The sequence below is a fragment of the Anopheles gambiae genome, chromosome 2, assembly GCF_943734735.2.
Source record: "Anopheles gambiae chromosome 2, idAnoGambNW_F1_1, whole genome shotgun sequence".
Lineage (NCBI taxonomy): Eukaryota > Metazoa > Arthropoda > Insecta > Diptera > Culicidae > Anopheles > Anopheles gambiae.
Window position 1 is genome coordinate 18513329 of NC_064601.1, and position 26580 is coordinate 18539908.

The 26580-nt window shown below is 45.5% G+C and overlaps 1 protein-coding gene across 1 annotated transcript in view; it reads right to left on the reverse strand.

Annotated features, from left to right (window-relative positions):
• The window catches only part of LOC1269262 (translational regulator orb2), a 301340-nt gene that overhangs the window by 162594 nt on the left and 112166 nt on the right, over nucleotides 1-26580 (reverse strand). The window contains exons 3-4 of the mRNA XM_061648429.1: nucleotides 24623-24673; nucleotides 4627-4656 (exon numbers count right to left, since the gene is read on the reverse strand). Coding sequence (XP_061504413.1) covers nucleotides 4627-4656; nucleotides 24623-24673 — 81 coding nt within the window. The remainder of the gene's footprint in view (nucleotides 1-4626; nucleotides 4657-24622; nucleotides 24674-26580) is intronic.

Below are 26580 nucleotides of genomic sequence, written 5' to 3' on the forward strand. Positions count from 1 at the left end.
GCCCCGATTTGACTGTGACTGGGAAGTGTTGGGATGCAAATCGATGGTAGTCTTGCTTATGCGAGAGAACAACAAAGGAAGAGAAGGTTTTTGACACGCATTTCGGCTTCGTTTGGTTGGGAGATTGATTGTAAAACAGAGGCAGAATTTGAATATGTTGAAACTTTAGCGCTGACTGACACTGAAACTTGTCTCCGATGGTATTTTCTGAGTATTTTTCATTGCACTTTATGGAATTACCTTGAATTTGGCATGCATCTTGAATAACAGTTCTTTACTCAAAAAGTATCGGACTATAAGAACTTGTGCAGAGTGCTGTGGATGTATCAATACAAGATCTCCTTGTTACCACAAAGATGTGAACACAGAAGCCATACGACCACTCAAATGCATGCCAGATTACAAAATTATGGTATATCTTTTAAGTAAATGAAATTGAATTACTTACTCTGACATCAGTAATTGACACACTGTCACACTGAGCTTATGTGTTTCTTTTTAGTTTATTTCATCCTAAACTCAAACTTTACAAATTATGGCGAAACGGACTGGGTGATGATTATTGGAAAATCTTTGTCAGATACTGCTGGAATATGACAAAGTTTTGCTAAATCCATTTACGTCATTCAGTTCTTCACGGGTTAGGACAGACCCGCCGATTCGCGGAAACGACGACGACCCTGGGCATTAGAAAGTGCGTGCGCATTAGTGTGTCACTTCCAATGAGGACTACTTTCTTGCGAAAGCTGCAAACGATTTTAGTCGTTGTTATCCTCAGTGGGGGTAAAGACGAGGGCAAAAAATGCACCCCATTTGCGTCCGATTTCATTTAGTAAATTAAAATTAGAGAAAGGAAAACCTGTCTTCTACGGCCACCCACTAGTCAATTTGTTTTCAAAAGCACCTTCCCACGCTGCTGCTAAACTGCAGTAGTGGGCAGTGAGACATACCGAACCCGAACAAAAACCCACGCCTAACCGTACCGCTGTGGCAAGTGGCGCCACGGAAAACACGGAGGTGAACACGGAAACACGGTTGTGCGGTTGTGAGGAATTCCCTCTACGTTCCCTCTATCGCCACCCAAACGTTCCCTTCTATCGCCACCGTCTTTGCTGATCGGTGAGCAAATCGTAAATCTCTTCCGAATTAATCGCTTTCCTTTAAAACGCTTTCTACCGCGTCCTTGCTTACTGCTCCTACGTGTTCTATTTTTATCATCGTCCTCCTACTGCAAGCAAATCATTGGGGCTAATACACGGAAGACCGAGGCACTTAAGAAGGCTGCCGAAGGTGCTCACTTAATTTTTCAACCGTGGTAAAGTATTTTTTACCTACCTGTTCCCTTCTTCGATAGAAATTTAGCATCCGTACCGGAGTGTGAAGCCACACTCGGGAACGTGACGTTGGGAGGGAGGCCTTTTGGAGCGGTGGCGAAAAGTCTTTTTTCCCAAAATTCAAACACACCAGCAGTCGTAAGGTTCTTGTGTAAATGGAGCTTACGGGAATGACTGAATTTATAACGTTTGCACAGTGCGACGTGGCAACCGTTCTGGGCCATATTTTACCGTTGGGAGGCCGGTGTGCCTTCCACAATAGAAATGTGGGCAATAGAGGGAGCTTCGCCGAACGGAACAACATCAACAATAACTTTTCTAAGCGAAAAAAAAAGGAAGAAGTATATGATTACCTTAAAATGATGGGTGGGAAAGTCCGGAAATATAGGCACGCTTTCGCACGCTTTAGGAAAACACTTCTCCAAATGCTCGATGTTCAGAATCTTTTCCGTGTTCGATCCACCACGACCATCACAGTAGGCGCAAAGGTTCTGTGTTTTTGTTTGCCATACATACGCCACACATACGCACGTGCATGACGGTGTTGGCTGTCTGTTTATTTAAAATTCACGCTAGCTCAGTGGTGGTTTTTACGCACAAACTGTGAAAGTTTGCGAAAGTGGAAGCGCGCAAGGGAGGTGCATTTGTTGCGTGATGCTGGTACAGCTCGGCGCGAATAAATCCCACCCTTGTCGGCAATGCTGCTGCCGTACGTCTTCTCGATTGCTTGGAAACCATAAATTTCCACTTCCGATAAAATCGCAGCTGCGCTTGGGAGCTTGCTGCTGGTGCTGCTCTTCCGGGTTTAGTAGTTTGTGTGCCATTTTTCAACGGGCAGCTAAAGCAAGAATTCCTTTCGCACGTTTTCTCATTTTTTTCCCGACGAACGAATGAATCGGTTGCTTGGTGAGTGGTTTTTGCCACCGTGTGCGGCGCTGTCTGGATTTTTCTTAAACGAGGTTTGCTGTCTTTCCTCCCCCTACACGGTAAGATTTTTCTTCACTTCACTTTCCTTCTTTTGCTGCGGTCCCGGTCCTCCACCGGTGCTTTGTTTGTTGTGCGATGTCGTGGGATATTTTTTTTTTCTTTCTTCTGTTGGGTTTCTTCGAAGGCAACAAAACTCACACACGTTTGCGCACGTTCAACATGTCTTGGAATTGTTTGACTTTGCGTTAGAATATTTTTCCCGCTTGCCGAAGGTTTACTTTACCCTCCCCTTTGGCTCTCTCCGCCCGCACACACACACACACACACAGGCACGATACTGATTGGCCGATGTGTGGCGGGTGGCTGAAGTTTGCTCATAATTTAAGCGATTTTATGAGCATTCACATGCAAAGGTGAAGGGAGATGGCACAACGTTTAAGCTGTCGGTGCGCTTTTCGACAGAAAAGAAGCATTTTAAGTTCCACAATTTAAGACTTTGCTTTGGGCAAGTTGCGTGGAATGGGGAGAAGGAGCACAGATTACTCTCTCTCTCTCTCTCTGGCGTAGGCAAACCGGTAGATCCTGATAATGCGTAATGCAATAAAATCAAACGCACAATTCACTCGTGAAGTTGGCAGGGAAAGCTTACAACCACGTACGACAGTCGGGACGGAATCATTTGAACGAAGTATCGGGGGTATCGGTATGGTTGGGACTCTTACGAAGTTGTAATAAGATGCATGGGTTTACGCGCTTTTCTAAGACTTTTTGGTAGTGTTTGAAGTGCTTGCTCTTCCCCCTCTAGGGCTTTATCGCGTAAGCCATGCCATGTGCGTTTTTTTACTGCCAAATGAAAGGCAGCAGCAGCTTCTTGTAGGATAATTCTTGGCGTTTGGTTTTAATTTAACGTCCCTTCTCTAATCTGATGCTCACTATTTGTACAATTTGGTGGTGTCTGTCTATCTTTGTGTTTAAAAAGCGTAAAGTGCTTACACATATTTACCCTTAGAGCATACGTTCTCATAAGACAATGGAACAGAAACCGCTTCAGCTGTGTGTGTGTGTGTGTGTGTGTGTGTTTCTTTTTTTAAAGGTCATTAAACTTGCTTTCGTTTAATTTCGCCAGAAAGCGAAAAACGATCCACCCAGTACGGTTCACGCGGTTGACTACCACCCATTGTAGCAGCGGCAAAAGCGTCAGGCTACAGGTACATGTTTTATTCATAAACAAATATTTGGAAAAGAATTTACTTCTTTCGCTTCCGCGTCATTGGCAGCTGTGCTTGCAGGCGAGCGTGCGAAAGAGAGAGGGAGAGAGTGACAGAGTGCCATGATCAGGTCAGAATGCTTGGTGGAGAAGTTTGTTGTTTTGCAGAACAGAACGCAACCACTTGCATGAACGGTGGAGTTTGCTGTTGTTGTTGTTGTTTTAGCGACAGTGTTCTCGGGAAAATGTAAAGGACGCAGCCTTCTAGATGCCAGGCTGTTCGGGTTTTCGCTGCTACGGACAACTCAGCAGCCGACAACAGCCCACTCAAACGTACACACACTCACTTTTGTTGTTGTTCTGTGTGTGTGTGTGTGTGTGTGTGTGTATGTGTGTCTGTGTGGCATTTGTCAAGTGTAATCGGTGGTGAGGTTTAGGTGTAGCGAAGCGATTGTTGCGCTGCGGCACCTGTAGTAACACGAGATGAAAAACGCGAACACACCAAAGTGGAAATTGTTGACATCGTTTCCATCGCCCTTTCCCAGCTACTGTAGCACCTCACGGGCCTCGCAGGTTCAAACTTCGATATCGGGTATCGTTCGTTTGTGTGTTCGGGGGTGTCTCATCATTCAACTGTTTCATTTCTGCTTCCTGTCTTTACCGAACCCTCCCCGGGCCCGGTGCGAGCTCTTGAGAAGCTCAAAGGAAATTCAGAAACAGCCGGTCTCCTGTTTCATTTCGTGTTGCTCTAGGAAGGAGTGAGACAGGCACATGAGGAAGAGGAGAGTTGGGATTGGCGGTGAAAGGTGAGATGTTTGAGACAAAGCCGTGGAAAACTTTTTCCTCAAGTGCCATTTAGACAGCTCAGGTGCGTTTCGGAGGGCAACCGAATGACATGCTCGTTGATTGAACAAAGCACACGGTGGAGACAGTAGGCGAGTTAGTAGGAGGAAAAGCTGCTGCGCGAAAGGGCTTTGAAATTGCGTTTTCCCAAAAGTACGGATAAAAACAAGCAAAAGCAGGGATCGGTGTTTGCGAAGCTGTTTCGCTTGCAAACTGTTGCGAGCGTTTGCAAATGGCACACCAGAAAAAGAGGTGGAAAATGAGAAGTAAAGACACAAAAACAAGCGAACCAGTTCCAATGCCTCCTACACTTACCTGGGATGAATTCGTGGAAATCGAGCTTTCCTGTAAGAGAGACGCGAAAGGAAATAAAGAAAGAAAACGTTACCATTAGCAAAAGAGAGCAATAAAGAGAGAGAGAGAGAGAGAGAGAGAGAGAGAGAGAGAGAGAGAGAGAGAGAGAGAGAGAAGAGATAGACCAAGGGAGAGAGAGAGTATGTTGGGTGGTTGGTGTGATGAATCGTGGTTTTGTATGCACGTGAAGGAAGGAAGGAAACAAAAGATGCAAACGAAAAGGTGAAACGAAGCAAAAAATGGCTGTGAACACATATGGTTGCATTTTGAAATTACTGAATTTGTAATTTAATGTTTGATCGAAAATGATTGCTTAACGTCTAAACGTAACTTCTTCTTCTTCTTATATTTGGCATAATGTCCGACGCGGACATGCCGGCTTTTACAGGCTTTCGAGAGTTATTCAGTACCATGCAGGTAGATAATTTATCCTTGTTAAAGTGGGACACTCCGTTCTAGGCTTGAACCCACGATGGGCATGTTCTTAAGTCCTGCAAGTGACGCTCTAGACGCAATGTATACATATACTCTTGTAATGGCACCTAAAATTTCGCCTTCAAATCGAAGCACCATTTTGCTACCAAAATTCTTAAGAATGAACCTATTTGTTTGTTGTTTATTTCTACTTAACTTAATTATAACCTAAAACAAAATATTGTTGTCATTGTTGGTGTACTGCCCATTTGTCCTATGTTTTGAGTGCAGCGATCAACTTCCCAGGAACTTACAAACAAACAATACAGTACCATTCACAAGCTCTGAGTCTGCAAGGATCAAAGGGAGAAAGTCTATCTTTCTGACTTGAGCCCATTGCCCTAGCTGTAGGTGGTTTATTTTTCTATGTAATAAAGTTCATGGCGGCCGATGAGCCACCAATCAAGGGGGGTTCGGGTTGAAAAGAAGATCAAGAGAACTCCAACGGGAAACATTTCGAGCCCGATTCGTGTTAAAACCCTTCGCTCGCCACTGATCGATTTGAGGAGCAAGTTTTGGGAGTGCTTTCTTTGTTTTCTTGCTCTGGAGTGGAGCAGGAGGTTCTACGAAACCGAACAGTCTCCTCAACACGCTCGATCTCTGCCCTGGGTTTCGTTGCTCCCTAGGAAAAGGCTGCGCATAGATTTCATAAAGTGAAAACCAAAGAAATCATCATTGACGCACAAATGGCGCCTTGCAGAGCATGAAAAGAAAGCTTTCCGAAAGAAGAGAACAATAAAAGAAATATTTATCTTTATTCGGGCCAACGCACGGCGGCGGTGCGTGTTGGTGGGAACATCTCAAACCCGCCGGGGGTTGTGCTGGACCGGGATCCGGTTCCCTCACTGCACTTCGCTTCGACCTTTCCATGCTCGTGGTGGATCCCTGTTCCTTGCAGGCATATCGTTTCCATTTTCAACTCACACCACCACCACCACCAAACGCAACCGGGTGAAAGTGGGCGAATGGGTGGGCAAAAAAAGATAAACCAAACCCGCTGCACAATCCAGCATTCAACCCTCACAGTGTAAGGATGGGGCCGTTTTGTTGTGTTGTGTCTTCCGGTTTTTGAATGTTTAATTTATGGTGCTTTTTTAGTTCGGCCGGGGGAGAGGAAGAGAGCCTTTTTGGGGATGATGTGGCACGGGTGAGGTCGTTAAAACTTTAGCGATATGCGCATCAAGCATCAACTACGGGAATTGGGGGAGGGTTGGTGAGATGGAGCTTGGGGTTTTGCCGACCGAACAACACAGGGTGCCAGTGGTGTGGGTGTCGGCCCTTTTGAAAGGGCCCCACAGACAACACCGACTTTTGCCCCTTTCTTCCAGACGTTCCCGTGCTTCCCGTCTTTACTGTTCGCTTAACCCAACCAGCCAGGTGAAGTTGAGGTGCTCCAATACTGGTGCTAGAAAGAGCGTCCTCCGATCATCCTCCTAAAATTAACTGGCCTTCACACACACACGCACACCAATACACCCTGCACAGTAAATTAGACCAAAAGGGTCAGGTGGGTGGCAGAGGGGATGATACTATTGGATTGGATTTTAATTAAGATTTCTATCGTGTCGATGCGGCCCTCGCCGATTTTGGACGTTTATTATAAACGCTAGCTAATAGTAATTATCTTTTGCCCCGAAAACTGGGTCCCTTTTGGGGGGGGGGGGGGGGGGGGGGGGGGGGGCGGGGGGGTGCGTGCTTTAAATCAAGCAACAGTTGCGCTTGCCATGGGTCGAATTTATCGAATTAACTGCTTGGATTGGATAGGGACAGCCAGGTGCGCTACAAACGCTCCGATACAACACTGTAGTATCGGTCGCTAGCGAAGAGACGCGTCGCCCCTTTGGTATGTAAATTTGGCGCTGTGTTGCGCTAAATGGTTTATCATCCCTCTGGTTTGGATGGGCTTGAAACATGGGAACGCTTCGGCCATGGTTACCGGTGTGTACACAGCCATGATTAAAAGCATCAACACGCATTCCATGCACACACACACGCACCAGCGCGTGCTGGTTGCTTTTTGTTTTCGGTGAGCAGATTACATGTATTCCCAAATTCGTATGAAAAAAGCTTGACTTTTCCATCTGGTGCACTGAAGGCACGGCGTGAATTGGTCAACTGTTCCTGCTTTTCCATACGATTCTCGGTAGAGGATTTTCCCACCTCATTTTTATCCTGGTTATGGTTGGTTTTTTTTTATTCACCGCTGTAACTTGATGACTCCTAATCAATAACGATACTGCTCTCGATTTATCCAGCGCCAGCAGCCTCCGCTTATGCAGGAAATTGCTACATTTCAGTCTCAACATGACCCACTGACTGCCGTCACAGTGGCTGCGAGGAACGTGGGCTGATTCGTTGGCTTGGTGTTCGATTTCCGTGGAGAGGAACTCCCAACGAAGGGCATAGTGGAAAGAATGTGGGTTCAATTATAGTTTCACCATGGTGCAAACCCACTCCACTCAGCCTCCCACGCGTGTGTGTGTGTGTGTCTCTCGATATGGCCTCATTCACACACACATATGCAAACATCAACAAATGGTGCAAAGCCGAGGGAGCGATGGGCCTCCCACAAGCGATGATAGGACGCGAAAGTTCATTTGGTTGAGCCACCGTAGCACTTGCTCTATCTCTCTCTCTCTCTCTCTCTCTCTCTCTCTCTCTCTCTCTCTCTCTCTCTCTTTCTCTCTCTCTCTCTGTGTATATGTATGAACGCTGTTGCAGAGTGGATAAGAATCTCGCATTTCAGCATCGAAGGAATTTCCGATAAAGTGCAATTCACCCTTTCACAGCCACTCTCGCAGCGAATGCTTCGATTGCATCCGGGGCCGGGACCTCCACCGGGATCGTTACGGTGCGCCTGTCACCGGGACGCTGCTTGCTTCATTATTCACGTTATTTATTAGCTGCAGCCTGCTCGGGAAGAAGGGCATTCGAAACTGGCATTCGGAGAAGGGGAAATCGAGGCACGGGTATCATCAGCAGCACCAATCGGGTGTACTGCATTAAAAAAGCAAGAGAGTCTTCATTTGTCCACAATCACAGGAACGTGGGAATATTGTTGGGAATACTAGGCGGTTTGTGTGAGTGTTGAAGAACGTTAAGAAAACTAGGAAACCCGGGTTAAACAAACATGTTCCCGGGTTCTGGATTTGCTAAACTAGAAATAACTGGCAACTGGAAAAAAGCAAAAAGCACTACAGCAGAGAGGCGAAAACATCATTTTGCTGAAACGATGCAGAAAGCGAAGGAGGAGGGAATGATTTTGAATAGAATTTTCCATTTTTTACCGGATATTTCGTTTTCGGTTCTCTTTGCATGCATTCCATCTCTCCGCTTGGGGAAACCATTCTGTGGGGCTGCTTGCAAATTAAACTGCACCAATTCCGCAATGGAGGGAGAACGATTGTCGATCGAATACAGCGACCGAGTGAAGTGAAAATGAAATGTTAAACATCGGACCCCGGTCCCAATGGAGAGAGTAGGCGCTGGAATGGTTGTGCAAACCCACACACACACACACACAGCCTCCGCCTGCCGGACGGCTTGTCGTTTTTAATTTATTTCCGTTGCATATTCTAATTTTCTAAACCAATCCCGTGCCCGGGCCGCCGCCCGTTTTACCGTTCTGTTCGGGAACGGAATTCGTCAGCATTTGTGATTCGTGCGCGGCTGGCTAGATTGACAGGAGATGACGTTTTGACAGAGTGGGCACAAAAAAAGGGTGGGTTGAGCGGGGAGGGGATGAAGGTGGGGAAACGAATAAGAGCAATAAAATAAGGGTGGAATTACAAAAAAAAAATGTGAAAATTGTTTCGCTGGGTGAACATGGCTTTTAAACGAGAAACGATTGAAACGGGAAAACGGGTTGCGATTTTGCTTAAAGCAGGGTTGAAAAGGGTTGTAGGTTTTACCGAAAATAATAGCTGCAATCTATTGAAAGCACTTTAATCTCGCTCTAAAGGCTGTGAACGATGTGAAACGAGTAAACTAAAGTTATCCGAGATAGTCAAGGTTAAAGTTTGATTTATTTATGATTTAAATTATTAGTTTGGGAACATTATTTGTGTTGAAAATTTCGATAGTTTTGTGATAAAAATAGTGTTTGATACTTTTTAATGATTTTATATTAAAGTTCTTTCAGATAAAGTTCTATCTCTTGCCGTTGCCGAGAAAAATAAAAATTATAACTTTGTAAATAAATTAATAAAAGGTTTTTTAAGGTAAAAATGCAGTGCATGTTATAGAAGGGACGAATAATTCACAAAACAATACGAACAAATACGAAGAAAATAGTAATGAAATGTTGTACAATTTTAATGATTAGATCTACTAGCTGAAAGAAAAGCTGTGGGAAGATTTTGAACATTTAGAACAGAGTATATTATGCTTTAGGTTCAGCAAAGAATTCAATAATAATTAATAATATCTACCACTAGTGGGTAGCTATTAAATCAGCAAAATAAATAAAATATAAAGGGTTTGGGCTCAAACCAAATCAAACAAAATGGTTGCAACAGACCTAATAAACGAAACTTGACCCAATTATCATAAGCTACCAGTCCCCCGGAAAACGCATTATTCGCATAAATACAAAGACATTCTCATTTCGCCGCAGCTTTCTAATCCATTCCACTAAACTTTGCAAAGGATGGAGCATTACTATTCCAACGCGCAACCCGCACGTACCAACCGCAAATGTGCCAATCTCTTTCATGCACCTAGTATAGCAGAATCGAAACAAACGCTTGGATGCCGGCCGCAAATCGAACCTGTTTCCCAAGACGATGAAGCCATAAAAAGAAACGAAATAAAACAAAAGCAAAGCAAAAAGAAACGCCAGTCATATTGGATTTTATCAATCAAATCAAAGCCAGCTCAATACACTGCCCTGCCCTGCCGGCAGATTCGAGCACAAACCGATACAACGAACGAAAATAAAGCGTTATACGATGCCATCCCACCGCGACCAACACACACACACACACACACACACACCGAGTGACGGTGTAATCGTTTGATGCCTGGCAAATAAGGCAGCAGCAGCAGCGAGTACACGACGCTGCAGATGCAAAAATTGCTGCAAAAGGTAATGAAATGGAAAATCGTGTGGAAGACAGTGTGCAGCAGATCGGGGCAAATGGGAAGGGAGGGAGTGATTGGTGTCCAAAAATGTCATCCGTTCCCGTTGGGCTGACCGAAGTTGTAAAAGGTCACGGAACCCCGTTCTGCGGTTGACGACAGACGGTTGATGATGTTGATTTCGATAGCAGTCGATAACTGGCACGAGATGATCGAGCTCCACCACTGGAGGAAAGTAGATTCGCATTGCTTTCAGTGAGTTGGGGCGAACGTCACCTTCCACTGCGCGACGGTGGTGAACGGGCGGGAAGCGGACTGTCATGTTTGATGAAAACAACTGACACAATTCAATTGAATCAGTGCCGGAGCGTGCTACCAACTGTCAAGAAGGCAAACCCACCCCCGCCCCCACAGCCACAGAACGCACACAAACACACACAGAGAGAGCAAGGCAGAAAAAAGGGGTACGAGGTGAAAGCCACTCATTTTTGCAGCCGTGGCTCGGTGGTTTGCACCATTGGCATTTGATTATACAAAAATCGTCCAATTCTAAATGGCAAACGGGCAGAAGGAGAGCCGGGTTTGGCACTGGAGCAATGAGCTTATACCCAACAGACAAACAAAAAACTACCAACCCGCAAACACATACACACACACACACACACACACACACACACACACACACCGATACTAACGCACAGAAGGTGGTTTGAATTGAAAAGTGACAGTCCAATTTTACGCTTGCTTAACTCTTCCAGCACAAGCAGTCGGTGAAGAGAAGTCGTCAACCAACTCCCAATAGTTCCGAAAGCCGCGCGCGCGCGCGCGCCCCGTGTCGCCCCATCGACCAGACACAATCCCGGCCGTTGTTTTGTGCCAGCGTGGCTCTATGTGTGTGTGTGTGCAAATTGTTCTTGGAAACGAAATGTCACCGACGAATTGAAAGGAAAACTCCCTCCACACCGCTGGCGTGTAAAGTCAGACGCAAGAGACTATGCTTTGAAGACGAAAAGAAGTAAATGTGTGTGTGTGTGTGTGTGTGTGTGTGGGTGCACGCGCTTTGAAGCCACCCAACATTAGCAGAACTCGGGGGGGCGGGGTGCACTCCGTCCTTTCCCATTCCAGCCCAAGCGGGATGTCTTCTTTAACCTTTCTGAAGCTGAAATGAACGACCGATTTTCGGTATGAAATTTGCACCCATTTGGGATTTGTTTGATTTGCGGAGCGTGAGCCCCGGGTGTGGGGATGGGGATGGGAACGCTGGGTAGGAAACTGGCAGAAACAGCGTCTGATTTGCTTGTTATCAGGTGGCATCGGCGCCATCTAGGACCGGGCTCTACACCTTCAGGCTCATGACTGACGGCCGGCGTTCGGGGCTATCAACATGGTTCTCGACACTGGCACCATCATCATCATCATCATCATCACCAGCTCCAAGTGTAGAGATGACACTGTCGTTATCGGTCGGGTCGGGTGTCATTATGTCGTTTTCAGCTTGTTTTCCGGCGGGCCCTTTCGGGTTCGAAATGCCCCGGCAGAAACCCTCGTTGGCCGGAGCTTGAACCGAATAATGACAGCAAGTAACAATTTGCATACCTTCCGGGCGCTGAAAAACATTTGCGCTTGCGAAGCTGAATGGGCTCGGCTTAAGAAACCCGGGGGCTGAACGCCAGTCCAGTGAACGGTTCCAGCCTTTCCGGAGCGTTTGAATTGCGCCTGGTGGCGAAGGGGTAAGGAACTCATGAAAGGGTCACTGATGGCAAGATAGATATCCGGAGGCCAACATATCATCCGTCGGACCGTATTCATCTTGGCGCTTGGCTTACGATTTCAAAAAATCGAGGAGGGGGAGGGGGGTTGAAGCCTGTGGGACATAAACCCCGCATCCCTCTATCGCTCTAATTGGTCAACATGGTTCGCATGTGTGATGCAAAAGGGTTGTTGGAAAGCAATGGAAGTAAAAGCAGCACGGGACACCATTAGCACCAGGCGTCTCCATTTTGCACTACTGCACCGGTAGCCCGGTAGGCGTGTTTTCAATCATGTTTTGAGAAAGTTAAGCAACAAAGTGGACGTGTTGTCAATCACAAGTAGCGCTTGTAGCTGTGCGGTAGTAATGACAGGAAGGTCACAGTGGGTGGGAAGGTGAAGGTTTGGACGGTATGAATAGCATGCCGGGCGGTTGAGAAAATTATGAACAGCAGTAAATTACAGCTACAAGCAGAAGGAAACGGTATGTATAATAATAATAATAGTAAAAGCTGAGGTGGGTCGGTGGACTGCTAGAGTTGACGTTTCCGCTTATATAAGGTTCATTTCCCATGCGAAACTTTACTGTCTTTAGAACGACTTACTAGTATGCTGTAAAAACAGCATTTTTATTTGGTTTTGAGTAGCGTTAGCGTAAGTAAATCTCTCTCTAGAAAATAGATGAAAAATTAGAAGCGTCGAAAGAGAATCTGAATCATGGCATAAAATATCTTAACCGTCCTCAACAAATCGGATAAGATTGAATTCATTCTCTTTCGCTTGCATCTACGTCTGATTTATGTTCTTCTTGTTTAAAACGTTTCGTTTATAGCAAACAAACGAACAGCACTCGAGTGACTGTTCAAACAAACTTAAGCCGTAGGTAGGGTTGGTGGAACCACCACGCCAAATGGGCCCGGACCCGATGCGGCTTCATTTGCACGCTAAATAATCGTTTGGCAATGGGGGTGACGATGATGATTGCTGTTTAAACTTTTGCACAAAACGAGCCCGCCCCTTCTCACCATGAAGCAATGCTCATGCTCATGAGCACAAGCACACAAGCAGCAGCAGCAAGTGCCAAACATTTCATAGAAAAGTGGCCAAAGTTACGGTAATAAACATGTTTGTGTTTTTGTCAGATTTTTCAGTTCGACCATCTTCCAGTTTACACTACGAAAGAGAAAGAGAGAGAGAGAGAGGGAAGAATGTGGTAGTGTAGAGTGTCCACACTTGCACGGAAATTCACTTCATGCGGGGCGAGAGAAAGTGTGCGAGCAGTATGAGAGTGCGTCCCGGTCCCACTGAAAGGGAAAATTGTTTTCAAGCTTCAAGTTCATAAAGAGCTTTCTGTCCTCCTTCTCATCTCCGCCCCCCCCCCCCCCCCTTCCTGAAGGTGAAAGCATAAAGACGCTTCCCTTTTGCGCTGGGTGAGAAGATTCGCGTTAATGGTTATTACCGCTCGAGGATTACCGGTTAAAGCTATGGGAGCGTTCGCATCTTCTTTGTTGTGTCTGTGTATTTTGTTTCTACAGCACAACAGCACTCCCCTGGTCACAGCCGGGAGTACAGGAAGAGAGAGATAGAGACTGTGTCCGAAAGCGTTGTGCTTCTGCTAAAACATCCTGTCCTGAGTTTGGCTTTGTTTTTCTTCCACTTCAAAGTGGTCATCGCAGGTTTCGCCCAAGTAGATTCGCTCGGCAATGGTTTCTCACGCTACTTTCGTGCTACTTTGGAGCAGCTTTTTCTGTTCACAAAATGCTGTTGAAAAATAAAGTCTGAATTTTAAAAAGGTCAAAGAGCACACTCAGGTCGTTGCTGTGTTGCCGGAGTGGACGTGGACGAAACTGGAATAGACATAAAAACACTCAAACTCATTTGAATAGCATTGATAGTGCCCCAGCCCGCCCGGGTGCCAAATGAACCGACAACCGAATGGCCAATGGCCAATGGTGCAGTGTGTAAGTTGTGCCTTCACTCCGAGTGCTTTTACCTCTCTCTGTGTGTGTCACCACTGATGCTGACCACTTTATATTGCTGGTTTTGGGGGGAGGGAAAAAAGTCCAATCGAGAAGGAGAAGACAACAAAAAACCACTCACCTTACAGATCACACTCCGGGCGAATCGTTGCCGAATGGTCGCGCGCGTTTGGTCAAGAAACAGTGTGGGGTGGAGGAAAAAAAAAGAACCAAACAACAAACAGCGAAGAAAAATCTTACCAAACCCCCGAAACAATGGGAAATGAGGGAAAACTTTCGCTAAATTTCCCCTCTCTCTGCCCTCAGGACATGAACTTTGCTGATTCTGAAGACGGGCAGGGCCAAAAGTCACGCCGAAGCAAGTGGCCAAGCAGGCGAGTGGCAAGATAGCTAATGCTTACGAATTTAATTCCATTCAATTTTATTATCGCATTAATTAGGAACAAGTTTTGCTACAACATGGCACCCGTGGTGGGGAGTGAAACGCTGTGGAGGTTGGCCCCCCGAGGGATGCTTTTTTGCTGTTGTTGTCAGTGCTTTGCTTTTGTCCGGTTCCCTTACACTGACGCCGTTCGCTAGGGATGAGGGGGAATCAGCAAAGATTAGGGCAAAACCGGGGAAGGAGAGTTTGTTTTTCCCTATTGTCCGGTCAGGGTTTGTGCACTTACGCCCTCGGAAGGGGGTAGAGTTTCTTTCATTGCCACTCGTGGCCAATTCGTACTAGCCAAAAGGACTAGACACACACACACGCGCGCGCGCGCGGACGGGCATGTAAAAACACTTACCCTTTCGGCCAAGGGAAGAGAACTCTTTTTTATTCTCTCTCGCAAAGGAAGTAATTGTATAACTTTAGATCATGAATATTTAAACAGTTTTGCAAAGATGGCGGCTGGGCTGGGCGGCAGCCCCTTTAAATTCTTTCACTTTGCTTCCTTGACTTTTGCGTACTCTGTCCGGTGCCCTTTCACTTTTGTTTCGTGGAGAAGGTTGGGAGGGAGATGAGAGGGAGAAGGGGGGGGGGGGCATGTTTTGCACACCAGGACCCACCAGGAGGCTAATAAATAATGAACAATGGCCTAAAGCTACCGAGCTCGGGAGACCGATCGATTGTCGGTTTGGTTGGCAAACGCTCCAAATCCCCTCGGGGGATGGTGGATAGGAAGGGAACGAGAGGGGGGGGGGGGGGGACCACCCTAGAAAGGTAGTTCCACAGCAGAAGAGTAATTGGAAATTGGTTGCTGTTTTCTTCCTTTCCCCCTTCCCTTACTATTATCCACTGCCGCCGCTTCTTATCGGTTTAGTTGTTTATCGCAAGTTTTACGAGTTTTGCATGATTTGTGAAGTGGGGAATGGGTTTGCTGCCATCCAGGCAAAAGGGAGTTTATCGAGCTGTTTGGGGGGGTGGGAGAGAAAGGGGATTTTTTCCCCAATTTCCATCCAACATAAAACACAGTGTGTGACAAAAAGAAGTACAATTTTATGCACACGATTTTGTACGTTTCTCCTCTCTGAATTGAGAACAAATCCCGAAACGAGACAAACGAGTATCAGCTGGTTGTGAGAGCACAAAGGCAGGAAAGTCAAAACTGGGGGTCCATTTTTACGTGTGTCACTTTTGACGCATTCCTCTCCGGTTCCGGTCCCGTCAGGACCTGCTAGTCTGGTAACGGCACTCGGGTAGGCGGTGTGGCCTCTGGCCATCTCCAGCCGCACACACATGCGCAGGGCCTACAAATGAGGAATGATTAATGGCAGTTAGCAAATGTGATGGATTTATTCTCCCACCGGCAGAACCGGCCGTGCGAGCGTCCGAGCTGCGATCGTGATTCATGAACCATTTATTTTACTGGCACACAGACACAGACCCTGGAACAACCAAGGAAGCCGAAAAGGGTAGCGTGTTATCGGGAGGCAGAAGGGCCAGTCAGTTCGGACAGGGACAGTCTCCGATGTGTACCGTCCGTCCCTGGAGGATGTTCAGTGATGGAAATTAGCGCATCAGAGTGAGCCAGTCGTCCGGGCGGGCTTCGGGTTCGGTCGCTTCGGGTGTTACGGGTAGCGATTTGACAGCTTACGTCCCTGGTCCGATGCCAGAAATGGTTTTGTTTCTTTTTTTTTGCTGTTCATTCTGCTACAATGTACCATGCCACGGACTAGATTATCCACATTTGCTTTATCTCAGGGGAGATGTAGTTTTGATAGCTCATGGCATATAATTTGCCCGTCCGTTGCTGTAGCAAGGGTTGGGAGTTGGAAAATATGTATGTACTGACAGTAAAGGCAGACCACCGCTCGGCTAAATGTTTGACAAATGCTGCCGGATTTGGAGGGGGTGGGTGCTTTGCTTTAGGTTTATTGCCCGTCAGCGCCATTATTTGTACAATTTTGTGTCCGATTAAAGCTCGTCAAGCCGACAACACAACACCGACACAGTTCCATTGCTAGAGCAGCGCTGAAAGAAGGCTTTGGGTGCTTCAGTACGAACGTAATAACAGATTTTACAATCTGTTCATGGTTAAGAGGTGAGATTCAGTACTGCAATTGGAGGTGCTTTGATAAAGAGGAGCTTTTAAAAAAACGCAAAGCAATAGAGGGCTAAAATGAAATAAATCAAAATTTGAAACGCAGTGCTATGCTTTTCACACTAAAAGGCTGCTGTCTGAACATTAATAGTAAAACAGTGTCCTTTGGTAAGAAGTGCACGGCCAACATCTACTAATGGAAGCTGTAGAATTGTTTGAATTGACCTTTGAATATCGTCCAAGCTCATGCAGAATCAAATTGAAACCACTTAACCTAAAACCACATCTCAGTACTATGGAAGAGCAAAGAAGGTCACGCAATATTGCAAGGTATTGGGTACAAGGCAACAAGCAAGAAGACTATGTGGCAAGCAGGCATTGGCATTGGCTAAGACTATAGATTCAAATCAACACGACTGAAAAATCCGTTTAGTTTATAGCTGGCAAAACACACCATTAAAAAGCAAGCTTTACTTACGATTTATGTGTATTATTGTCGTTAATATTGTATTACTGAAATTATTATTCGTTTTGTTGTAGTTTAGATTATATTTATATAATTGAACGTAGCCGGTCTATATAGGACAGTCGACAACTCGTACGACTTAACAACATTCCCGTCATGGGTTCAATCCCCAAATAGACCGTGCCGCCATACTGACTATCCTGCTATGGGGGGGGAACCAATTAGTCACAGAAAGTCAAGCCCACAAGTGGGTAAAGGCAGGCCTTGACCGACAACGGTTGTTGAGCCATAGAAGAAGAATCGAACGTACGAATTTAGATTTAGATCAAGATATATATATATTAAATGGGCCATGCCGTGGTATAATCGTCAACTCGCAGGACTTCAGACCATGCGCTTAGTTGGTTCATGTCTAGAATGGACCGTCCTCCCGCAGCAAGGACTGATTATCCGGCTGCGTGAAACTGAATTAAGCCTCAAACGCCTGTACAGATCGGCATGTCCACGTAGAAACAGTCATGCCATTGGCTAATGTTAAGCTTTAATGGTAGATTAATGAATTTAATAATAATGAAATCAAATGAAATGGAAAATCATTAGGCGAAAGGCCACAGTAAGTAACATGACTCTTTTTGCGAGCTTTTGCTGCTTTCTAGAGCTTTTGTCACTTTTTCATAATCTGGAGCGATGAAAAAATAAAGTAAAACAACGATTGACGAACACTGATGTTTATTCAAAAGCCAGGGTATTATATATAAATTGGGCAAAGCTTTTGATGTTCTGACTATGTTGGACGTTGTTCGATTCCCGTTCAAAACAACCCGTTTATAGTAAGGGTTAACAGTACAGTTACGTGTTTTTTGTAAGTCTTTTTGTTGAATCCCAAGCTGAATCCCAAGAAATATACTAGTCAATGGATACTGAACAAAACTTATTTGTTTGTATTACCCAGGGGTTTCCAAACTACGGCCCGCGGGTCGCATTCGGCCCTCAAGAGCCTTTAATGCGGCCCGTGAGCACTATGTTTAGGTTAAATTAAATAGTTTTCTTTTCTAACTGATTTTTTTTTACTTCTGAAAGATAAAAATCAAGATTCAATAAAAGAAAGCTGCAAAAATTTGATATATTTCAATAGTATTTTCTTACTAAATCGAGATTTGAACTTCCACACATTGTAAAGGTAGCGTCAAAATGGCCCTCAACAAGGTTGATTGTGAAGCAATGCGGCCCGCGAACTGAAAAGTTTGGAGACCCCTGGTATAACCTGTTAGATTAATGCTGTTTTATGTATTAATTCCACTGGGCAGTGTTTGGCAGCTTAGTAAATATTTTAGGCAATATTACATATTGCTATAGAATCTACAGTAATGGCAATCAAACTGAACGACCCACGTCAGAGCAGTAGACCCAAAAACGTAACATTACAATATTTTTACTTTGAAAAATGATACAGTATTTTGCAAAACGAAAAAAAAGAAGAAAGTCAAAAATAACCATCAAAACATCGTTATGATATCTGTTTCGTGTCACTGTAATGGAACACCATTATTAGTCAATGCTGCCAACCAAATATCAAACGGTTTCGACAACGGCCGTTGAGCTAGAATTTATAACAATCTGCCAAAAGACAGAAACAAAACAAAACACCCAACCACCCGTGATTCAAATTTCATAAGAACAACGCTCCAAACAACACCAACAGCACAACGACATCAAACACATGAAATTGAAGTATAAAATTGAAATAGACAATGTTCAAATCTGCCAACCCCTCCCCCCCCACCCCCACAATCTACCATCTACCCTTCTTCAAACCCTCCCGCACGCAGCACACGGTCGACTGATTGTGAGCAATAACTTTTACCTTATGAACACTTCCGTCCGCGCCATTCAACCCGACAATCAGCAAATGCAATAAAATATCTGATGCTGCTGCTGCCTGACCGCTGTTTCGTTGCTTAGCGCCATTCATCGTAGCTCACGTCCCCTCTCCCCCTAATGCCCATCCACGGAGCAGTCCGTAACGAGTTTCATCCGTGCAGATTTACCCACTGATTCGTACTTTATTTCACATCAGGTCCACTACCCACAAACCATTTGTGTGGACAGCGAAGAGGAAGACTACCACCAAACAGGCGATCGAATCGATTTTCTTCGATCTTGGTGAAACAAAACTCAGGGAAAAAACAGGAGCAGCTTGTCTCGGGTGTTCGTCCCAAGCCGATGTCCTTGGTAGCGCACCCGTGTGTCCACGTGCGAATACACCAACACCGCGGTGTTCCCGATGTTGCAGCATCATAATCTTCGCTCGAAATCGGAAATACTGTCAATGTTTTACTTTTTTGCCGGGAAAGACGGGAAATGTGTGTTTTTTTTTCCTTCTGTATCTTTCTGGTCTCTTTTTGTTGCTCGTTTGCCGTTACAATGATACCAATCGGATCGGACGGATGATGATCGGGTGTGTGGCGTGACAGGCAGGGAGCATCCTCTTACTCGGAAACCGGAAACCCGAGCTGTGGTGGTCCAGTTTTATAATCCCTGACACGTTTGCGCTTTTCGCCGCTTGTTTCGGTGGCCCGTTTGGTGTGGTTTGGTTTTGAGATCAACGAGCACACGCTGTAAAGTAGGGCTTGCGGGGGATTGCGGGTCGGTCGATAAATATCGAGACGCTCAGCGTCTTACGGGTGACATATTGGTGCTAAGTGCTGCTTGCGAAATGAGCCATGAAGAACGTACTACTACTACTAGTACTACTACTACTGTGTGTGTGTTTATCTGTTTGTGTTTGTAAGTGTGCCTGCAATATGTGTGGTAAGGACCACATCCTGCTGCCATCAAATGGCCGGAAACAGATCAATCAATGGTCGATACCTTTATGAGGTCGTTTTCGCAACCGGGAAATCTTTGAAAGCATGACACCCGGTGCTTGAGATGTTTGTACAAGAACATACTAAAAGCGAGAGTGAGATAGAGAGAGAGTGTGTCACACACCCAGAGCGCTCCAAACCGTTGCGTTGGATTATCTCATTTTGCGTTAAATTATATGTGAAATTTTCCGCTTCATATTCCATCGGAACGGTTTCAGTTTCAGATAAACGGTCAGTGATAAATTGAGTTTTGGAGCTGCTTTTTGAGCTTTAAACCGTCTCACCCTCTTTCTGTTCAATGTGTTCAGGGGCAACCAATCGGGACGCTCTTGCGTATGCCATTAAAACGTGTAGTGTGTGTGCGTGTGAGGAAATAAGGAAATGGTTACAATTCAACACACATGCTCCGATGTCACAGGTCGGATGCGGAAATAATGCAGGAAATAGAACGAACATTTCCTCGCACACGCCTACTCCCCTTCCCCCCCCTCCCCACAACCAACTTGACTCGGACGTGTTCACTTTACGACGTGTAGAGAACGGCACACATGGTTTCTCTCCTGTTGTTTTTTTTTTTTTATTCCAGCGTTGCAGCGTTCCGCAAGAACCGGTTGTGCGGTCAAACCAAAATTTGATTACGCCTCCGAACTCCAAAGCCGGAAATAGTGTGCCTTGCCTTGCCCACAAGACACAAGCACAAATGTCACCCACACGGGCGCAGTGGGAGTTTAAGGCCGAGGCTCATCCTTCCTTGCGTGCGTGCGTGTGAGCACACACACACACACACACACATTGAGCAAGATTTACATCTTTTTGCGTAAAATGCGGAACACGTGCGTCCAATAACAATTGGTGAGCGACGGTTGCTTCCTTCACCACACCTTTCAAAGGCAGGACTTCAGTTGGGGGTGGAGAAAGCACGTGACGTAAGCCTTTTGCTCTGTCCCACACGGCACTAACCACTTGGGGGAAGTAGGGGATGCTTCATCCCGTCCTCGGGTGCTTCTGGGCTAGCTAGCTAGGCCTTGCTTCGTAACCACTTTTTGGTCTACCTGTGCACAGCTGGGAGGAAAACAGCTTTTGAATGGTTGATTTTATTGCAACCTGCCTGTCCTTAGCCATCGTTTTTTTTTGTGCGGAAATCACGACAATGGAATATCCGTTCGGTCGAGATGGAAAGTGGAGGGTGTTCCCGGGAATGTTTTGCTGTACCGATGTATTTAGGTTTGCTTCCAGTGTTGCCACTGCGCGCATTGAAAAACATGTTTCAGCACAATCGAATAATGTGGCTGAAAGTTTGTTTGCATTGTTGGTAGAAGCAAGAGAACCAAATGGTAGTATAATTGATGTGAGGTTCACATTTCTATTTAATTGTTGAAAATCATGGGTTTAATCCAATTCTGCTCCATTTCAACAATGTGTAAGGTTGTGCAAGTTGCTGCAATGGCTTGTTTCCTCTATCAAGCTATAAGTGAACTGATGTTTGCACTCTACCATTATTCGTTTTTTAATGACAAGGGAACGCTTTAAGGTGATCCTAACATGTTTGTTTTTGTTTTCAAACATTCAGCCCAAACTTTCCCAAGCTCGATCGAAATCGGGAACGATCGTAGCGTTTGTCAAAATCACATAAACGTACCTATAACTAAGCAGGATACTCATTAAATAAATGAAAGTAATCGGTGTATCTAGGCAACGGCAACTATCGTTCTTCTTCGATAGATGATAGAGTACCGATCAAAGCGTGTTTTGTTTGTTCGATAGCAGATAGAGCACCGTCTAAGGAAAACCCAGCAGAACCCTTGTCTGTACGAACACAACAAGAACTCCGTGTTTATTGATGAACGAAGACCATGGAATGTCATCGGATTGAGTTGTTTCAATTCGTTCTTTGCTTCTATGTTCTGTGTAAACAGCATTATTCATCAGTGTTCTTAGCACAGACATCACAAATTTAAAGATGTGCTCTCATACCCTCCTGTGACAGATGTGTGGAATTATCGTTCTACAAAAACCGTCTTAGCTGGCAAACGCTGGCTATACCTGGAATTAAGCTAGCAAACGTTACATTGCAACATTGTTCGCTCGAAGATAAACGCTTTTCCTCATAAATTACTTAACGAGGATGTAAAGCTTGTCCAGGAATCTTCAATGCGCCGGATACCGTTTGATGTTGGAAAACCCGTCACCACAATACAAGCGCTACTAAGTACGCATTTGCAATGCTACCAAAAATGCGTCACAACGTTACGTTATTTCATCTTCAAATAACAACCGTAATTTCGAGAATGTGTCCTACCTTATGCTTTAATGTGTTGTTTGATTATTTAAAGGGGGGTTTTAATGAAATGATGTAACGTCTCAAGCGTTCCTCTGTGTGTAACACAGCTCTACCGTTGCCGTCCACTACAAACATTACAGCCGTGTTTTTGACCACCCCTTGAAACACTTTCTCTCCACAAGCGCGGGTACAATAACATTCCTGTAAAACAGTTTGTCGATTAACACTCATTCCACACAGGAGGACAGACAGCGCGAGGAAGCATACCTGCGGCCTGCCGCCTGCGCTCAAAGCGTACACGTGTTCGTGTAGTATCATAATTTAAGCGTACTTTTCTTTTATTGCTTCTGCAAAACTCAGCAAAATGGCAAACCGGCGGTTTGGGGGAGGGAATCGACCATGGGAGGATACAAACGCCGATTCCACCCGGTTCCTTTCCCGCAGGAGCGCCTGTTCCGCAACCTGCGGGGGGGGGGGGGGGGGGGGGGAAAGACAGGTGAGGCCAATAACAGTAATAATAACAATAAAAATTATGAACATGTAAATGGTTCGTCCCTCGCCAGAGGTTCAGCACGATGACACATTCCGAACGCTTTGCGAGAGATGGCTTCGTATCCCGGGTTATTTCATACATAAAACCCGCGCCCTTCCCACCCCCCCTCCTCGCCCGTTTAGAAACATTTTTCCTTCATTATTTTTTTGTTTCTCGTGCGCTTTCCCCGCACACAACACCGCACCCCCGGTACACCCTGGCGTGGCGTGGCCGAGGCACAAAAACATATTCATTTCCGTTAACATCGGCATCGACAACGGTGGCCCAGGAAGGGGGCGCGGGGTGGGGGGGGTGTACTGATGAGATGAGTTTGTGTTCTTGTTTTCCAACAATTTTGCCCTTTTTTCCTCTTTTTCCTGATTGTCAAAAAAAAAAAAAACCCCAAACTCACTTGCCTGAATGTGATGGGCAATTTGTGGAATTGAAAATGTTACCACCAAACACACGAGGGAGGGACGAAGGGGTTCAACGAGCCGAAGGAGCCAACTTTTTGTTTCCCACCCTCCCCGAGTTGGAGTGTAAGTATAGGAGTAAGAGGGGCAGGTGCAAAGGGCGAGGGATCTGGTTGGAAGAGATTTTTAATTTTTCCCTCCATCCCGACCACGGTCACGGATCGGTGAACATTTCAACACCGCACATCACAGTCGGGTTTGATGGGGAGGGGCTGGGGTGTGAGGAAGGAATCGCGCGCCAGTCGTCAAAAAGTGTTTATTTTGCAGTATTCTCGTTTTATGCTGCTTATGTCCGGGGTTAGGGAGGGGCAAGCAAGGGCTTTATTGCACGGTGATAAGGGGAAGCTGGCAGCCGGGAACTTACGGGGAACGGCCAACTGCCTGCATCAAAACGTTGGATGACTTTTAATTAAGTTTATCGAAACATTTTCTTCACCCTTCGCTTCTACAGGGCGGTGTGGGGGAAGTGCTCACTGGCTGTGGGGTATGTGGCAGACAAAATCGTTCTTCAATTGCCATTTCAAGAGGATGTCTTGTGGATTGTGCCCTGCATACCCCCTCCATTTTGGCCATTTGTTGGGGCGCAGTGTGTATGTGGCACACACGCACGCACGGGCTTACCGTTCAGGTGGTGTGTTAATGGACTAATTTGCATACTTTTAACATGCTCCACGTGGCGGGACAGGGCTACCATACTCACGGAGCCATTTCCGTCCAGCCGGAAGCACAGTTCCAGTGCCTACTCATTGCAATCACTTTGCCACCGCTGACGGACAGTTCGGTGTGCTTGGGAGGGAGAGAAGGCTGCGATGAACTTGACTTGAGCGCAGTCAACGCAGCAAGCCGAGCGTTTCCCGTTCAAACGAACGTCACGCATTTATGCTGTAACTGTCACGCACGCGCGTGTGTTTGTGTGTGTTAGTATGAACTTTTTGCCTTCGCCCTTTGCCACAATCCATCCCATTCGCACGTCAGCAGTCAGCTCGTTTGCATATGATGGCAGCTTTGCAGGCGTAATTATGAAGCCTTACTTTTACGACACACACACACACACACATGAGGGGTCGTGTGTTGGCGTGTGCGCTTCAGTGTTTACATTTATTGACCATAAAGAAAGTTCCACTCGATTAGCGCTTTGCGTTGGCAATTGCGTGGTTAATAAACAATTTGATGACGTTGCACGCTGTTAAAGCAATCGTCGGTGGCGTGGCGCGCAGATACGCGCACAAAAACGACCTGCGTATTAAGCGATACTGGGAGTGGTGAACGGTAATGTGTGCCGCATGAATATGAATGTTTATGATTTTAAATGAAAAAAAAAAAAATCACACACAACAGTGTGTGGGAGAAGGATTGGTGGGAGAGTAATACATATATTTATTATTTGGTGATTGTGGAAGCGCAATGCATTGAGAGGATTGCATTTTTCTATCTTCTATATGGGATTGAATGCTGCTTTATATGTGTATTGAGCAGTTTATGGAAGGAGCCGAAACATGGTTTAAAATTTAACAAAAAATCCCCATTTTACTTACCATGTAGCTGGGCCAGCGATTGCAGTGTGTTGGTATTGCAGTTTAAAAATCCTGTAACGAGAGGAAAGGAGCGAACAAAAAAGCGCATTTTAGAACAACGTCATTAAAACGAAACCTCAAAACCTCCTGACGATGGCGTCTGCAAACCAAAGATTATTTTATAGAATTTCACAATCTGATCCCTGCCATTCTCATCCCGCTCCTCGTTCCTAACGCTCCTCCCGCCCTGGTTTCTCTTGCAGTGCATGGGTTTTTACCACGCGGGAGGAAACCCTTTTCGGGTTTCGAACCCTACTTAAGATTCCCTTTAATGGTGAAAACAGGTTGAATGAAACATGAAAATGTAATTATAAACATCCACACGGCAAGAAAATCGGCCACGAGCCGTTGGACACACAATGGGTTTGTGCGAACGAATGGGAAAAGGCAGACAACAACAAAAAATGGAAAAGCAGCAGACATGTTAAAAAAGGGAAACAACTTCTGTTGCGTTTTTTTTTTATTAACACCCAACAGGGACCAGGCCACCAATCCCCTGCCATTCGCGGTTGATCGAAGTGCAAAAGACTGTCAAAAATGTTCATCTTTCAAGCGACGGTCGTCTTACAATTTCATCACAAAATAAAACAGTTTTGAAAGGGAGAAAGATTTTTTGTAAATCCTTCTGCTTTCTCGCGCTACAGTGCGGGATATGATTGGTAGGGGGATAGGGGTAAGGTTTGCTTATCGGGCATAACTGTTCGGTAAGGGAGCAACGGTAGGCAGTAACGACAAACAAAAAATCATAATCATAACCAAAACAGCAACGAGGAAAGAACAGTAAAGAAAAAGAAAAGGCGAACAGTGGAAACTCGCCTACTTCGACATTGCTTCGTCATGCTCATCACAAAAAAAAGGCATTAAATCGCGCAACGGGTTTAAAAACAGTTCAACCCTGTCCAGGGATGGGTCCAGCGGCAGCTTTCTGCTTAAAGGCATGTGGTTACAAGGTAGAAGCCGGTATGGTTTCTTTATTTTTTGCTACCACTCTGCTCCATCTATAAAGCGCCTTTGGTGTTAAATCTCACTTTTCTTACGCACCAGGCCAGGGGCAGGAGCAAAAAACACGCGAACCAAAGTGTGACGCTTCGATATTATGCCCTTGCGGTGGTCTTTTGTGTGCACTTTCGGGACAGGCCTATATTTTTTGTTGTTCGTTTATTTGCTCTATTCCCCTGCTCAAGCGGGATGAGAGCGAAACCAATGGTGGAGGGTTGAGGCGTTCGCTATTGACCATTAATCCCCCCTCTGATGCTCCATGGATTGCTTTTACGATAAGAAATCCCGCGAGCTTTTGCTTGTTTGCTGTTCGCGATGGTTTGATATTTTAATGTGGTTGCTCTTGTGGCGTAAGGATGTTCGCTTTTTTATGTGTGTGTTTTAATTTCGGAAAGCGTTAGGCTTTCGGAAGCGCTGCCCCTGCTGGTGGCGGGGTATGATAAGTGGCGAAAACCAAGAGCAGGAAATTGTGTTTTCCTGTTTTGCCGGCTGCGTTTCTGTTTTACGAGCGGTTCGATACAGTTGCAGATTGGCTCGCTTTTTTTTGCATACGAATTTCGATTATGTTTGGCTTTTTAAGCTGTGATTTGGGCATAAATTTGGGCATCGATTTGATCATTTGGAGGGTTGAGCTCAGAAGTTTGAAAAATTAATGTCAATTAAAACAAATGCTATTCTCTCTCAGCGCTCTTTTTTCTATTTATAAATCTTCTATATGATTTGCTGGAGCAATTTATGTCCACTAAATCAGTAAACACGAATGATACGAATGAACAATGGTGGAACAAAAGCAACCTCTACTACCAATCGATTATCGCATCGCACCAAAGAAAACAACCCTCATCCAAAACCGTTCAACAAAACGTCTCTAGATATAAACGCCTCGGTTACGCTTGTACATCCCTCGAATGAGAAATCAC